General features: G+C 37.5%; 1 protein-coding gene across 3 annotated transcripts; it reads left to right on the top strand.

The window, feature by feature from the left end:
• The first annotated feature begins 359 nt into the window (after positions 1-359).
• On the top strand, positions 360-15676 carry LOC103999295 (peptidyl-prolyl cis-trans isomerase CYP95). Of its 3 annotated transcripts, XM_009421014.3 has the most exons (14): positions 360-489; positions 1254-1373; positions 1518-1572; positions 4968-5056; positions 5353-5377; positions 8413-8451; positions 10690-10807; positions 11182-11333; positions 11505-11871; positions 12008-12117; positions 12596-12800; positions 12888-13679; positions 13778-13858; positions 15068-15676. In XM_009421014.3, the coding sequence occupies exons 2-14, from the start codon at positions 1299-1301 to the stop codon at positions 15417-15419; spliced, it is 2460 nt and encodes an 819-aa protein (XP_009419289.2). In that variant the 5' UTR covers positions 360-489; positions 1254-1298; the 3' UTR covers positions 15420-15676. The 3 variants fall into 3 exon arrangements, with proteins under 3 accessions (XP_009419289.2, XP_064940372.1, XP_064940371.1); XM_065084300.1 differs by lacking the exons at positions 360-489; positions 1254-1373; positions 1518-1572; positions 4968-5056 and adding an exon at positions 5148-5243; XM_065084299.1 differs by lacking the exons at positions 360-489; positions 1254-1373; positions 1518-1572; positions 4968-5056; positions 5353-5377 and adding an exon at positions 5793-5882.
• The last annotated feature ends 402 nt before the right edge of the window (positions 15677-16078 follow it).

The raw sequence follows: 16078 nt of genomic DNA, 5'->3' as shown, positions 1-16078 counted from the left end.
TCAAACTTAACAATTTAGTATATTAGTTATCCTATCAATCTAATATTAAGAATAGTAAGTGTCTATTATGATACTTTAATTTAGTTTATAATAAGATTTGAATAAAATTATAAAAATACATGTGCCTATTATTACTAAATTCACTAGGTGAAATTCTAAACAATATTTAATGATAGTTAATATGATTTATTTATGTACGCTTTATCGAAATATATAAGGATATATTTTAAATACGTTTGCACAGCGACGTAACGGTACCACAAAATAACACTGTCATGTGCGCCGCGCATGCTATGCCACGTCAGGCCCGGTGCTTCTAGTAAATGTAACCCCCGATGAGGGCGTTACCGTAATTTTAAATTCCCCAGCGTTAAGAAACAAGGCGGAGGGAGTCTCGCGTAGGCTTTTTAGGTTTACGATCGTCTCTCGTTTCTGTGGCGGAGCTGCAGCAGCAGCTCTTCTCGGATCCCCTTCTCCCCCACTGCGCAGGTACAAATATTAGGGTTTCGTCTCAACGTATCGATTAGCTATCTTTTTCTTCCAATTTGGATGCAGTATCAGTCTTTTGTCGAGTCCGTCTTGTCGATTCATTGCCGTTCGCCGTTTGCTTTAGATTGGAAAGTGTATCGATTGCAGTTTCTGTGTTTTTCTGATTGTTTGATCCTTTATAGTCTTTTTCTGCGAGTTTGTGTTTTACTTCGTTTTCCTGCTAGGGTTTTTCTGTGTATATAAGCTCGGGTTTAGGGTTTCCGAAGGCGCGTCCAGATCTGTTCGTAGAAAGACTTGGGAATGCTCATGGATTTATGTGTCTTAATCGATTGTGTTCATCTTGAATCTTAGGCTTTTCGTTTTTCCGAGATCGATCCGTGAAAGCATTAACTCCACTTGGCCTTTTGTTTTCCGCCATCCATTCTCGATGAGGTCATATTGAGATTGTGCCGAGTTCCTTCTGTGACTCGGAAGGATCAATGTCGTTGTTGCTCCATCTGTGAATCCATTGATCGGGCCTCAAGCGAAGCTTCTCTTGAGCGGTGTCCGGTGCCTTTAGACTTCTATTACCTTAATCATCTGATAGGCCGTATCGGAAATTTTACAGTGTTTTAATGAACGTCTTAAATCATTCTTTTATGTTTCTTTTTCCTACCTGTTTGGTCAATTCTTTTCCATTGTGCTTACAAGTTAAAAGAGCTATTTGCTAGGTACATGAAATACTGCTAAAATTTTTGATTAATTCACCTTCTGAAATGATACAGACCAAAGTTTTCCTTGTTTGTTTCTTGAAAACTCAAGCTGGCAAAATGGCAAAAAGGAACCCTATTGTCTTCCTGGATGTAGCAATTGATGGAAATGCTGCAGGAAGGCTGATGTTTGAGGTATTAGATCTAATTGTAGAGTTACTATAATACATGATTTTGATTGATGTTCTCATTTTCTGCTGCATATAAAGTAGATAATCTATCCTTTCATTCCTTTTAAAGTGCGTTTTTTAGAGTGCTGAGAAATTATTTCTTTTGCAGCTTTTTGCTGATATTGTTCCCAAGACTGCTGAAAACTTTCGAGCACTCTGCACAGGTAACTATCCTTAGTAACTTCATCCATGTCAGTTTATCGCTGGGTTATATGTTTCTTTATTCTTTCTGTTGTTTGTTGCACTTCAATAAAATACTATTTGACATAATTCCTTTTTGAAAACCATAATGAAGACATTATTGATGTCCATATTACTGCTGGATCAAATAGGCACGTGTAGAATTATCGTACTAGAAATCTCCTCTATATTGGAGTCCCTTAATTCTATCCCAGTGACTTTTTTCTTTTCTTGTTACCCTGATCAACAAAATAAAATGGGACATCCTTGACTATTCAACTGAATCACTTCGACTGCACCCATATTTACCTTGCCTTCCTGCATCCTCTTTTTTAGATGCTATTTTACTCAAGGCTCGACATTTCGTGCTGACCGGCCATGTCGGTCGGCTGGTGGTACAGTGTGTACTCCATATCGGCATACTGGCACACAGTACACCGGGGTGTGCCGATGGGGACTTGGGCGATACGCATCTTGGTCACCCTTGGGACCAATACATATCATCCGTATCGAACCGACTTGGGTGGTACAACAAACCTTGATTTTATTCATTTCAAAGCTTAGCTAAAATTGTGGATTTCTTTGTAGCATGCTAAGCACCTTCAGGACTTCGCTAGTTGTGATTGTGCAATGTTCAATACTGCTCATGATATGATTTGATATGCTAATCATTTGCCTCATTTTTTATACATTGGCATATGTGGCATCCAAACATGTCAAGCATATTAAAATCTTAAATAGTAAGTTACTAAGTTGTTAAAAAAATGTGAGACAAATGGCCTGTGAACATGGATGCACCAATATGGTACAGTTTCTGTATGGGATTGGATGAACCTTTTTTCTCTCAAAGGCCTTGAATTTGGAATTTGCAGAGCTTAGCCGATATGACTGAATCTTGGCCATTGTTCATAGTTGGCCAATTACTTATGGTAGCAAATAGTTACTGGTAGGCAAATTTTTAGATTGATTCCTGGTCAATCCTACTGATTTTGGAAAAAAAGAATAATGCCACATTCTGACCCTAAGAATCACTAATAATCATACTTCATTGTCCTCTCCACCTTTGCTTCTCACTGCATCTGCACTCTGCCTCCTTTGCATAGGGTGTACTTCTCTTCAACTATTTCTAGAGTTCTGTGGAACATCTGACATGCATCAGTGACTTGTTCGATGACCACTAGTGTTGCCACTTATTGGCTAGGGTATTCTAGCATTATATTGGTCTTTTCTAGAATGTATCATTCATTTAAAGTTAACTATGTTGGCATCCTAAGACCTAAAAGAGTTTTTTGTTGGGTAATAACCATCAGGAAGAGTATATTTTGCACCACTGTGACATTAGGCTCATTGTTATGCATGTATGCACAATGAGCTTGTTATGCATGATTTTTTTTCAATATAGTTCTTTAGAAGTCTGTGTTGTGTTGTTACTACTTGAAGACTTTAATTAAGGTTTGTGTGGTTGAAAACAAATATTCTAATTGAGGTTAATGGATTTGGAAATTTGAGATCACTTTCTTGATGGTTAGAGAACAGATAAAAGTTGATAATAAATGATAAAAAAATAGTCTATGCTGGATTATTTCAAATTAAAATAATGTGGTAATGCATGATATTATCTAATTGGTGATCATTCGGTTGGTTCCAACCAATCTTCTTTGTCATTATACATTAGTACTGAAGTATGTTGATTAAGCACAGTGTCTAAGGTTTATGATCAATTTTTAGAGGATATCTTGTTAAAAGCAAAAATCTTGACATAGAGGATTTTTGCAAATGTACAGCCTGAGGTCTGTAAGCAAAATTAAAAGGGATAGGCTTCTCTTCAGTTGACACAAGGGGTGTAAAATCCATAGTAGGGAAGCCACACTTGAGTGGAAATAAACCTTTGTGATATTTCAGATGGCTCCGAATCTCAATTGTGACATCTGCACTACACTTCTCTTTTAGTGAAAATTTCTTGTCAGACCTCGACATGGATGGATGAACCTTTTGCTTCTTGGGGTGACACCAAGGTTTTTAACACTGTTTCGTACCATCCAATACGGGCGGTATGTACCGGTCTACCAGCTGACTGACACACAGACCGCTAGCTATCGAGCGGTATTAGGCATTTGGCTATAGCGAGGCGAGGAAGAAGAGGGCGTTCGAAGAAGAGGGAGAAGCATTGAGTGGTGGCGGTGAGGCGAGGGGAGGAAAAGAGGGCGTTCAAAGAAAAGGAAGAAGCATTGAGAAAGAGGATCACGAAGTCACCGATGTGTCGTCATCAGTGTCTCAATGAACCTGAGCCCGTCGAACATCTGTATTGAACTTGTCATCCATGCCCTTTCTCGTTCCTGATCTCGATCTCTATCGATCAATTCATCGGTCGACCAATACGAAAGATTTAATCCCCTATCAAGAACCAGGAGGTAACGACGAGGAGAGTCGTACCTCTTTAGAGGAGGAGCTGGAGGCACGGGGATCGGGGGAAGCAGTGGCGAGAGCAGCGGAAGAGGCGGTCGTGAGGAAGGCGGCAAAGGCCCCGGAACCTTTGTAACCCTTTTGAAGGCCGCAGCCGAAGGGTTTCTCCTCCCCACCTCCTTGACGTCGAAGGCCGCATCCGAGGCGACGAGGAGAAGGAAGGCTAAGGGTTTGGAGAGAGCAGCGGGTGTACCGAAAATTATAATTTATATTTTTTTAGTTGTACCGCTCGGTATGCCTTAGCATACCACTCGGTATATCGGTATAGTACAAGATTAAAAACCTTGGGTGACACTATATTATCTTTATAATTAGCTATATATCTGTACTGCAAAAATAGAATGAAGAAAATTGTGCAGCATATCTTGTATATGATTTATGCTCCATTTTGATGTCAAATGTTTCTTCAGTCTTTCAATTGTTATCTGGCTCAGCTAGGATATAACTTATAAGCAGGAAAGGCATTCTTCTTTCTCCCTTTACCACATGTCCATATTGAATTAGCTGCATCTAAACTTTTGTTCATGTTGGCAGATTCTGTTTTTGGTTGCAGGCTGAGAATGACACAATCAAAGAGATTTCTGCAAATGTTTTCTATAGTCATTCTTTTGTTACCCTCAACTTTCATAGTAGTAAATGACTTGATGCTTTTTCCCTTAACTTCGGTCAGTCATGAGCAAATCATTTCTTATCATTATTGCCAATGTTTTGGTTGTTTGGCCAAAAAATAGTGTCTTTGTTTGGTTTTTCTTACAAATTTCTTGGAAAGGGAAAGCCATTTCTTGTTATATCTTCATTATTGTTGGCATTGCTTAGTTAACAAAAAAAGCCTGGTTTTCTTGCTTTTTTGGTTGAAAGGAGGTGGGGTTGCATCAAATCCATTCTTCATGTCCTGTTGATGTGTTGTGTTTTACAGGTGAAATGGGATTTGGGCCTATGACTAAGAAACCCCTGCACTACAAGGGATCGATCTTCCATCGCATTATTAAGGGCTTTATGGCACAGGTGTAATCTTATTTCTCCATCAATTTTACATAGTAGTCATCCATTATTTCCAATACATATGTGTTGCAGTTTTTCTGGTTTTCAAAAGTTAGATGTGATGGCTTCTGCCACTTGTCTTTCCCTTGTTTAACATGTAGGTTACAGGGGAAATGGTCACAACTGCTTTTGTTGTCATATAGTATTTAAGGTTGTAATTTGTTGTTTTTTCTGCATACAATTTTTCACATTGTGGGTCCACTTTTTTTATTTGTGATATGTTTTTGAAATGGTGCTTGACATGGTTGTTATTTTGGCAGGGTGGTGACTTTTCAAGACGTGATGGTATGCTTCTATGTTTCCATTGTTCTCTTTTTGCTTTATTTAACTGTGGGTTGAAAAGTAAAGGATTTTTTATTGGTGTACAGCATGGTGCATTATGTGTACTTGAATCGTCTATGAAGTCTCTGTTTTTTGTTTCATACACAAACTCTAGATGTGATTGTTCTAATAATTTGCCTCCATGAATGTATTACATATTGCAATATACAATACACTACCTGCAATCTTTATTCTTTTTCTTGATTTAGATGATTGAAGTATCTCAACTTCTATATGATGATGATTTGGATAATTTATGAAGATAGTAGGCTAATGATTAATAATTAAGAAAGAGTCATTTACCAGGAAAGTCTAATTAAATTAAAAAAAACTGTTATCTTGCGCAATCACATTCTCTTTTAGGGTCGCAACTGGTGCAGAATCTTCTAGGTTGGCTTTCATTCTGTTTCAAGTTTGTAGGCTGGCTGCTGGACCAATATGATGGAAGAAGCAAAATTGGAAAGTTTAGGTGATGTTGTTGCTAATTTCCTTCATAGTTTTTGTTTAGTTTATTTTTTTCATTGACATAAGAGCTAGAACGTAGGAAGCACACCTGTCAATAGTACACACTTTTTCTGAAAGAATATTGTGGAACCTATATTATTTCATTGTCACTTAGTATTGATTCTTTCAAACTTATGATCTCCTGCTTTCCTAGTTGTTACATATGACAAGATAGTTTCAAGCATGGTGATTGTATTTTCTGTTTTGCATGTGCATGTTTGGTGGAACTTCTACACTTATAGCCTTACAGAATCATATTGCACATTAGAGTAAGTTGCTGCTTGTAGTTAGACAAAAAAATTGCTTTTAGCCTTTGATATCTTTTTTCTTGAACATGTTTAGCACTTTGCATTTCAGCACTGGGTTGTTAGGTTATTAGGTCACTTCTTCGGTTCCTCCACACAAAAAAAGCTTATAAACTATAGCTGCTATTCTGGCTATTTTCTCATATTTCTTTTCTGCCTTTCATACTGAAACATTTGGCATACATAGTTTCATACATTATGTTTGAACCAACACAGCATATTTTTGGATAATCACGTAAAGGAAGAGTATATTTTGTGTTTATTTTTCCTTCTAACTGTAGTTCATTGCACTTTTACATATTGTTTACATAAGGAATGCATTTTTGTCCGGTTCGGTACATAAGAGCTGGTGTTTACCTGATCTGCATTAATTATGGTCCTTAACAACAAAGCTTAAATCAACAAAAAATCTAACAACTAGTTTTGAATTTGAGCTTCAGATTTACCTTGGATTGGGAAATATGATGATGCTTTCTTTAGTTTGAATCTTGATTTGCTAAGATTTTGTGGTTTGGAAGAGAAATATACTCAATTTTGGGAGAAATTGAGTGAAGAAAGGAGAGAATGGAAGTTTTTAGGTGGGAAGAAGAATAAAAAGGAGGAGAGAATTAGGTGAATGGGTTGTAGGCTTGCCACGTGTTAAGCTTGTGTAAATTGGTCACTTGCTTCCCAACACACACGATTCAGCATGCATATTATGCAGTACAAAGTACAAACCATATGACTGATCCGAACTCACCCTATCTGCAATCCTATAGGATATCGGACTGGTAAATGCTGACCCATATCCACAGTATGACTGGTACTTAAATTCAGAGTGCTAACAGTAAGCTTGACATAGAGGCTTTAGTGCCAATGGTGCTGGTTCCTAAAATCCAGGATGAAGTAAAAATGATCTATGTCAAATTCACATCCTGATAGCCTGTTAGTTTGGTTTTTGAGAGCCATGTGAATGGTGCATTTCTTGTTAACCAAGGCAGAGTTTTAGAAGAAGTGTCAATATCCTTGGTGTGTAGCAGTAAAAATTATCTTCATTAGACGGGTTTGGTTTGTAGTAAAGCTTCAAATAAGATGGGCTTTGAGGGCAAAAAAGTTGTTGACTTTTTTGATGTATGTCTCATGTGAAGGATTTTGATGTTCTAGGGCGGCAAGGTATTTTAATTCTGGCTCTAATGCTTTAGTGTTTAGAAGAGAGGAGCACCTATGATTTCTGTTTAGTTTTTGGAAGAAGAATGTCAACAACATCAAGTAAAACAGAGGCAGCAATTATCTCCATTGGTTAGTTGGATCTACAGAGTAGGTGCCACATTAAAAAAGATGGGCTTGTTGGTGATGGTTGCTTGCCTTTATGGTAGAAAATGCCAGTTATCCCTTCAAGCATTTAGGGTTTGATGTGCTCTTTCAGAGACTTGTGTGTAAACATCGCTCCTGATAAGATTTCTGCTGGCGTTTGAGTCCATCTATATATCAGAGTCTATTTTTGTTAAATTTCTGTGGAATTCTATACTTGCAACATGTACAGTCATTATCTGTGTGATTTTACAACACGTAGTTATTATATGACTGCTAAAAAAGCATGAATGTGGGTTAAGATAATTATTTCTTGCATCTGAAATATTCAATTGACTCTTTGCCATTTAGACAAAGCTAACATTCTGCTACCACCTAGTTCTTAATAATTAACTTGGATATATCATGCTGAGCCATTTTGTCATGGTGGCAAATGGTGTGTTGGTACTTTATCTGCCTTTTTTTTTACTGTTAATAGTTCAATTTCTAATGATGTTCTGATGTCTCAAGGTAATGGGTGTAAATGCTTGACTCGTTAATATCTTTGAATGTGTGGATATAAAGCCTTCTCACAACATTCTTTTGAATATATTCTGATAAAGAGAGTTGAATTGTCACATGATCTTTTTGGGCTTGCACTTTGACAATTTGCCCTTTTTAAGTGTCAAAGCTTGCAAAGATCTTCTCATCTCTCTTGCATACTTGATTTTCTTTCTCCTAGCATTGCATTAATAATCAAAGTCTGGTGGCTACTTGTATCTTCTCTCATAATTTCTTGGACATTTATCTGATGTCCTGGTTGTGAATAAGGCTGTTGTCTACAATGACGATGTTGAAGTACGCTGTTAGTTGATGAATTTTGATTGCTTGAACATTGACACATTCTGTCATTATTTTCAGGAACAGGTGGTGAGAGCATATATGGCGGAAAATTTGCAGGTAATTTTATTCCAAAGAATTTAGTAGGACTGTATATAGGCAAATAGGTTTTTTCACCCAATTACAGGAACATGTTTTGTGGTAAAGTTTTTAATTTTATGTTTAACCTGCATATGCCGTGAACTTTTTGTTTTAGTGGGACCATTGTTTGTGTTTCTGACAGGAGAACATAAACTGCTGGAGGTAAAAGTATGTATTTTTTAAGCCAATTTGTAAATTAAGCGATGAGTTTTAACATATTAAAAAGGTATGAAAATGTGTCTCTGCATGAAATACTCTCACAGGCAATTTTTAGTGATGTCCTCATAAATTATCTTGGCCCTCATAAATTATCTATGCTTATGTAGATGTCCCTTAGATAAACTTTCCATCCCTAGCCATTAGAAGTTGATACTCAACTGGCACAAAAACAATCCCAACCCTGCGACCTTTTGCATAAATTTCCGGGACAAATTACCATTTAATTGCTAAATACCTCTTAGTGTTAAGTGAGACAGCCAGAAAGGATCACCTGATTACGTTAGCAAAAGTCTAACTGATGTTAATAACAAATTTCTCATGGAGGATATATGTAGATAATAGATGCAAATATGGCATAGACTCATGGTCCATGAAAATATGAACTTTAGATGGATTTGTGTGATATAGGTAATTGAGTGATGAATGGAAGAAAATTCTCTATTTGTCCAAAATGAACATTACATTCTTAGTCAACAAAATTTTTGAGAATTTATGTTTGAAGCAGTAAAATACTATAATTGGTCTTGATGGCCCATATATTTTTAGAAATTTGCGCTGCTGCATAAACTCTGATTTTTTTTGCCTTGGCTACCTAGTTAAGCGGAAGTCCTTAAGTACCATGATTTTTTGGATAATTTCTTCTATTGTAAACTATGAACTTCCTAGATCCAGGTCCTAATTATATGAAGCTAAGGTCAAGACCTTTCCTAAAGAGTCATTGAAAAAGTCTCCAAATGCAAAATCCTGTTGGCTTATTAATATATTAACCTAAAATAAATTTATTGAAATTCAATACAACTCAATGAAGGACTTCTAAATCACCTCAAAAGAAGGTCCAAAGTATCCATCTGCCTGATGAGGGACCAGCTTCGTTAAACATGGGGTCTACCCAGATGGTATGTGTACCAAACGAGATGATTGGTACACAGACCTGTTGAATTATATCAATTTTTTAATTTTCTGAAATATATGTTGGTTGTGAACAAATGTTGACATCAGCCAGTGTCTCATTTTCCTCATCTTCCTCCCCCTACCCTCTTCTCTCCCTCCTTTCTTGGTTTGTGCTGTACCATCCTGTATGACTGTTGATATGTCAATTTATACTGGTTGTCATACTAGTTCAAACGTTGATCAGTATTGGCCCCGGATCAAGAATTTGAACCTTTCCATAAAACAATGACAAAATATGATGATGAAAATTCATTTAAAAAACTGAAATATACAAATTGTAATCTGGAGTGAGTTGATATCTGATTTGGCTCAAATTTGAACTTGACAGCATTCATTCCTTGATTCAGGTTACCATGATCGTGACCTCATCTTAACCTGCCTACATCAATCTCTATGTGTGTATGTTGAGAGTTCATACTTCTGGCCCTTATGGTAATCCATGGCAGCTGAAGCTGACATGGTAATCCATGTCAAAAGTATTTTCTCTAATTATGAAAATGAGAATACCCAATGCAATTTTGCCAACATGGTTGAAGTGGATACAAGGTTTATTTAAAAGTTGGTACCCATCTTTTTTGGGTTAAAAGTCTTGCTGCTATTGCTTCAAAGTACATACGTATTGACATTCCTGTCATACTTCATACATAATAATGATCACATTCCATTGGATCTATTAATATAAGAACTTATGAATGTTATTGAGGTGCTTTGCATATATAGTGCGTGTGTGCATGTGGTATTTCCAAAGTAATATCTACAAATCATTCTCTCTCTTGGTCTCTCCTTTTCTTTTTGATGTCTGGACTTGTAAACTTAAATGTTGTGGTTAACATTGGCTTTAGTTCCCGCAAACATTTGAATGTTGACATGTTGATAGCTTCAAAAAAGATTGATGAATTTGCACTGTTCTTTTCTCACATGGACCCCTTGTTCAGTTTGAGGATCTAGTTTCGTCAGACTTATGGAAATGACCTTTGATCATGTGCCTACAACCTAGACTTGGATTTCTTGATAGCTGCAACTATTATTTTTATTCATGTTCTGCAGATGAAAATTTTGTGCTAAATCATGATGGTCCCGGTCTTCTATCGATGGCAAATGCTGGTCGTGATACTAATGGCTCCCAGTTTTTTATCACTTTCAAGCCTGCTCCTCATCTTGATGGGTTAGTTTTAATTTGTCTATCTATGTTAATTTCTTATTCAACAACTTATTGGACTATTTTTTTATACTTCTTTAAATATCCAGATGAACATTTGCACATATTTCATGCATTGTCCTTGCGTGCTTGAGGTTTATATCATTTACCTTCTGATTTATCCTTGTGGCATATGCATTTATGAAGCTTTTCTACTGATTATGCCACATTGCTTTTGATGCATGGAACACAAGAACATCAATCGACAGCTAGATTAACTTGTTCATTTTAAGTACATGGTTCCTTACAGTATATATAATCCAGTTTTGTTATGCTAGTATACCACATATGTGGTAGCCCATCATCCAATTCTTACACATCATGATTGAATTTTTTGTCAGGAAGCATGTTGTTTTTGGGAAGCTCATACTGGGACATGAAACTTTGAAGAACATAGAGAGTGTTGATGTCGATGGTGACAGACCTGTTGTTCCAGTGAAAATTGTTAACTGTGGAGAATTGAATGAGAGTGCAGCAGCATTGCATGAAAATGGTACTATATTTCCTGGGTGAAGGGCTAGTATGCTTTTGAGTCTCTTGAAATTTTTGATAGATTATTTTACTTGTTCTATATGCATGCCTTACTGTGTGCTAACCATGTTGATGTGCATATGGAGTCTTTTGTTTTTGAGGCCAAGTAACTATATGCTTTTGATATGGCCAGACAAGAAGAAAAATTTCAAATTGAAGAAAGTTAGGGATGTTTCTTCTGATGATGGTCATGAAGGACGGCGGTGTGGACGGCATAAGAAGCCTTCTTCTAAAGGGAAAAGGAAGAAAAAGAGAAGAAGATATTCTTCTGAATCAGATAGCTCATCAGACACAGAATCAGAATCTTCAGAAACTGACAGTGATTCTGATTCTTTTACATCATCTACATCTGATGTCAGCAGCTCAAATGATGATCGGCGGCACAGGAGGAAGAAATATTCTAGGCGAGACAAGTACAAGCATGGGAAAAGGAAAAGGGATAGAAGGCGGGAGAAAAGACGAAAAAGGCGTGACAGGAAGTCAAGACACAAGGCCAAGAGGTTGTCATCTAACTGTTGTTCAAGTTGATATATGACTGATGTGTTTTTTGGCTATCTCTACAAAAATATATTTTGAAGGCGTAAAGTTTTTTATGGTTTATAAAGATAGTGAACCATTTTATTATGTTGATACAAGGATGTCGGAGAGTGACTCTGAAATGGGGAGTACTAATGGTAGTAGCTCTGATGATGATGGAAATCACAAACGGCGAGCACAAAAGTCCAAGGTCCCATCTCATGTTTCTGGTAAGTCTACTTTTTTCTTTTTCAGATGTGTCAGTGTTTCTGATTAATCCATATTCTTGTTGGTTAAGATCGTGGAAGTTTTTCTGAAGAAAAGAAAAAATAACAAAATATGAATGACATTGATAATACAGAAAAGAACATGGATTAATAATGTCTTTCTAACCGTCTTCCTTCATGGCAGAAGTTAATGGCTACATGTACAATCTAGAAGCTAATTCTTTTGTCAGTCAAAATTTAATATTTTAATGTTAGTATTTCACCACGTACTGGATAAGGGTGAATACCTACATGCAATTGTAAATAATATCTTAGGAATCTCTTCAATGTGAATAATTTCTAGTGGTGCCATCCCACTTTAGTAAATGTTAACTTGATTCTTTCACCGCCTGCACTCACTACGATTCACAGCTTTATTACAGCTTTTGAACTTTCTTAATTTATTAGATAGTGATGCTCTCTTCTGCGGTATTCACTTTAGATGAGAAAAAGTCACAGTTACCTGTGGAGAGAGAAACTATTGCCATTTTTCTTGACAAGGGAGATATAACTGAGAAGCTTCCTGGTGATGGTGCCAAGTACCATAGAGAAAATGGAGAGATCCAGAGCAATGGCATTACAGCATCAAAGTCTGTCAGGGATGTGGATGAGCTACCAAACTTAGAAGCCAATCTAAACAAATCCAGGTTATTTTATTCTTCTCCTTACACCTGTAGTTTTTTCTTCTTACACTTTTCTGCTGAACTGGTATTTTATTTGACATTCATGAACAGGAGCCATAGCATGAGCCTGAACCAATCTATGAGCAAGAGCATGAGTATCAGTCCAAGAAGGAGTCCAAGTGAAAGCCGAAGTCTGAGCCCCAGAAGGTCAGTAAGCAGAAGCCCTTCTCCAAGAGTTCTTAGTAGAAGCCCTGTTTGTGAACCCCGTCGGAGCAGTATAAGTAGAGGCTCACCTCAGAGAAGCATTAGCAGAAGTCCATCTAGAAGTGTTAGAAGTCCTGCTAGAACTGTTAGTATAAGTCCTGTTGGCCAGACTGAGAGAAGCAAAGCCAAAAGCCCAGTTAAAGTTCACAGCAGAAGTGTAAGTGGAAGCTCTGTAAGGTCTCTGCAGGAGAGAATTCCTAGTGGGAGCCTGGAGAAGGCTCCTACTCGAATAAGCCCCAGTAGAAGTCCAGTCAAGGAAAAAAGAAGAAGCATTAGTCGAAGTTCAGGAAGGTCACTGCAGAGGAGAAGCCCTAGTAGGAGTCCAGTGAGGGCTAGAAGTGTAAGTAGAAGCCCTGTAAAGTCTAGCAGCAGAAGTAAAAGCCGTAGCCCTGCACAGGCTCGGTCACGAAGAAGCATCAGCAAGAGCCAAGGGAGTCCTGTTCGCAGGGCAATATCACCACCTTCCAATCATCGCAGGAGCTTGTCAAGGAGCGCTTCCCCAGATGGGTCTCCGAAGCGCATAAGAAGAGGTAGAGGTTTCAGTCAGCAGTACTCCTATGCGAGAAGATACCGAACTCCTTCTCCTGATCGTTCTCCTATTAGATTGCATCGTTATGGTGGAAGAAGTGATCGTGATAGGTAGTGTGTCTTACATTGAATAATTGTGTTAGTACATGATACTCGATGCCCTTATTTTTATTCTGTTGCATTTATAACCCTGCTCATCCTTTTTCTAGGTATTCAAGCTACAGAAATTACCACAATCGTTCCCCCCCTAGACGTTATAGGAGCCCGCCGAGAGGAAGAACCCCACCAAGGTAACTTACATTTCTATTGATTTTATTATGCTGCAAATAGTAAATTTTTAAGCCTAAATATAAGAAATTGAAGAGATTGAAAATGTAGTTATCTCTTCCGACTGTAAAAATGAGGAGTTGGTTATGATAAAAACTCGGCTAAATTCATATATGATGGTTGTGCATAAACTTTATTGTTTCACAAGTATCAATGCTAACAACCTTTATGTTCTGTTAGATTGGTTGCCTACTAAGTTCATGAGAATATGTGGTCTTATTGGATGTTTCAGCTTAATGATTGTACTCTCTATTGGTACACTTTAGACTCAGTAATAATCTGCAAAAACATACTTTTTCCTGGTACATGATATCTTGATGCTTGTTTCTGACTGTTTCCAGTGTCTCTACCACTTTCTTTGTCTTATTGAGCAACTTTCTTCCATTGACAGTGTCCTTGTCGCTAAATTTTATCTTTACTGAATATGCTTCTTCAATGGGATACATTTTGCTCCTTTAGGCATAATGATCCGTTGGTGGTTTATCCATGCTTACATGGGTAAAGTTTTCTTGATATATTTGACCATGAGGATTTTCTATTTAAAATACTTTGTCGTGCAAATTCATGGTTCAAGATCTTGATCTTTAAAATGATAGGGACCTGAACCTGGATAAAGAGTCTACCATATTTCTGAGTTCAATGAAATTTAAACAATCAACTTTAAGAATCTTTTTATTCTTTTCTTTGGAAGACACTAAATAATTTATGTTAAAGTATCATTACATTCCAATAAATTGATATGGTTGAAAACGAACTTCTGGGTATAGTTTTCATCTTTAAATCCATAAGAGATGACTATAAATGTTTACATTTAAATTTGTTGGTCTTTGCATTGAAGTAGGGCTTTATTCAGTTTTCTTCAGCATGCCTTTAGTGAAACATCTATACTGAAATGAATCATTTGGTTTTTTGAATATTGGATCTTAATCTGAAGTGACACAAAGGGAATGTGTACTGAACAAGTTCTCTTTTTGCTGTTTGTACCAGTTCAATTCTTAGGTTTGGTTTGCTTTGCTTTGATTTTTGAAGGTTCTCATCATAAAAAAAATGTTAATCATGTGTCTTTTAGATCCAAAATCAACCGGAGTTTCTAAAACGGAGGGCCTAAGGGAATTAAGGTTGTTGTCCTGTCTGGTTTGGTTTCTCATGTTCCAGTTTGTGCCTGTATTTAGGTACCGAGGTCGGAGAAGTCGTACTCGAAGCGTATCTCGCAGCCCTGTTGGTTACCGTGGCCGGGCAAGAGGTGGTCACAGCATGAGCCCAGCTCGTAGTCGGTCGCCAGCCTCAGAAAAACTAAGGTCACATGGTGCTAGAGACAGCATTCGCACTGAGAAACGTGGGTCAGTTTCCAGAAGCAGAAGCCCGTCAGGATCACGCTCCAGGTCTCAGTCCCGCTCTTCCCATGACACCCGCTCTCCAAAGCCTGTGAGCAAGGAGCAGTCGAGGTCCCCTTCCAGCAGTTCTGGTGGAAAGAAAGGGTTGGTCTCTTACGGGGATGTCTCCCCTGATTTTGGTGGGAAATAGGGGACAACGGATCACCCATTAAAGAGTTTTCCTTCTAGCTTTGAGCAGCTGAGCAGTAAAAGGGATTTTCTATGCAGAGACTACTGGATGTCTGTACGAGTAATGTTTTTTGCTCGGTTGTTTCTTAAACTGCCTTATGCTTTATAAGCAACACCATGTTCCATCGTTTCAGTTTTGGATTGTAAGAACAATTGTTTTGTCTTAAATCTGGATATTTCTCAGTTGGACAGAAATGAACTTTGCCAGTGGCATTTCAATTGGTTGTCTTAATTCTTGGTAATTCTACGTTTGTTGTACGAGATTTTCCTATTTATTCTCGCTTCAGGGGGATCAGAATACAAATGTTCGATATTTAGCATCAGCTGCTGGTTCTCATGTTTCTTGCAAGGCAGGATTTCTTTCGCTTCGGACTTGTTTCAAGTTAATGTGGTTGTTATAATTACGGTTAACAAACCCATATTTTCTAAACCAAGAGATGAAGTCTCTTTTCAATACTATTTGGTTGAGTTCCGATTATTATAATTCTTGTTATTTAACATTACCATTGCTATTATAATATTGATCACATCATTTTCATATGATTCCTCACTCATAAGTTAGTGGGCGACGTGGCGGCCCATTTAGAACCCTAAATTACGGATCCATGCCAAGCGGTTGTC

This window comes from Musa acuminata, chromosome BXJ1-9 (assembly GCF_036884655.1).
Source record: "Musa acuminata AAA Group cultivar baxijiao chromosome BXJ1-9, Cavendish_Baxijiao_AAA, whole genome shotgun sequence".
Lineage (NCBI taxonomy): Eukaryota > Viridiplantae > Streptophyta > Magnoliopsida > Zingiberales > Musaceae > Musa > Musa acuminata.
This window is presented reverse-complemented; position numbering and strand designations above follow the sequence as displayed.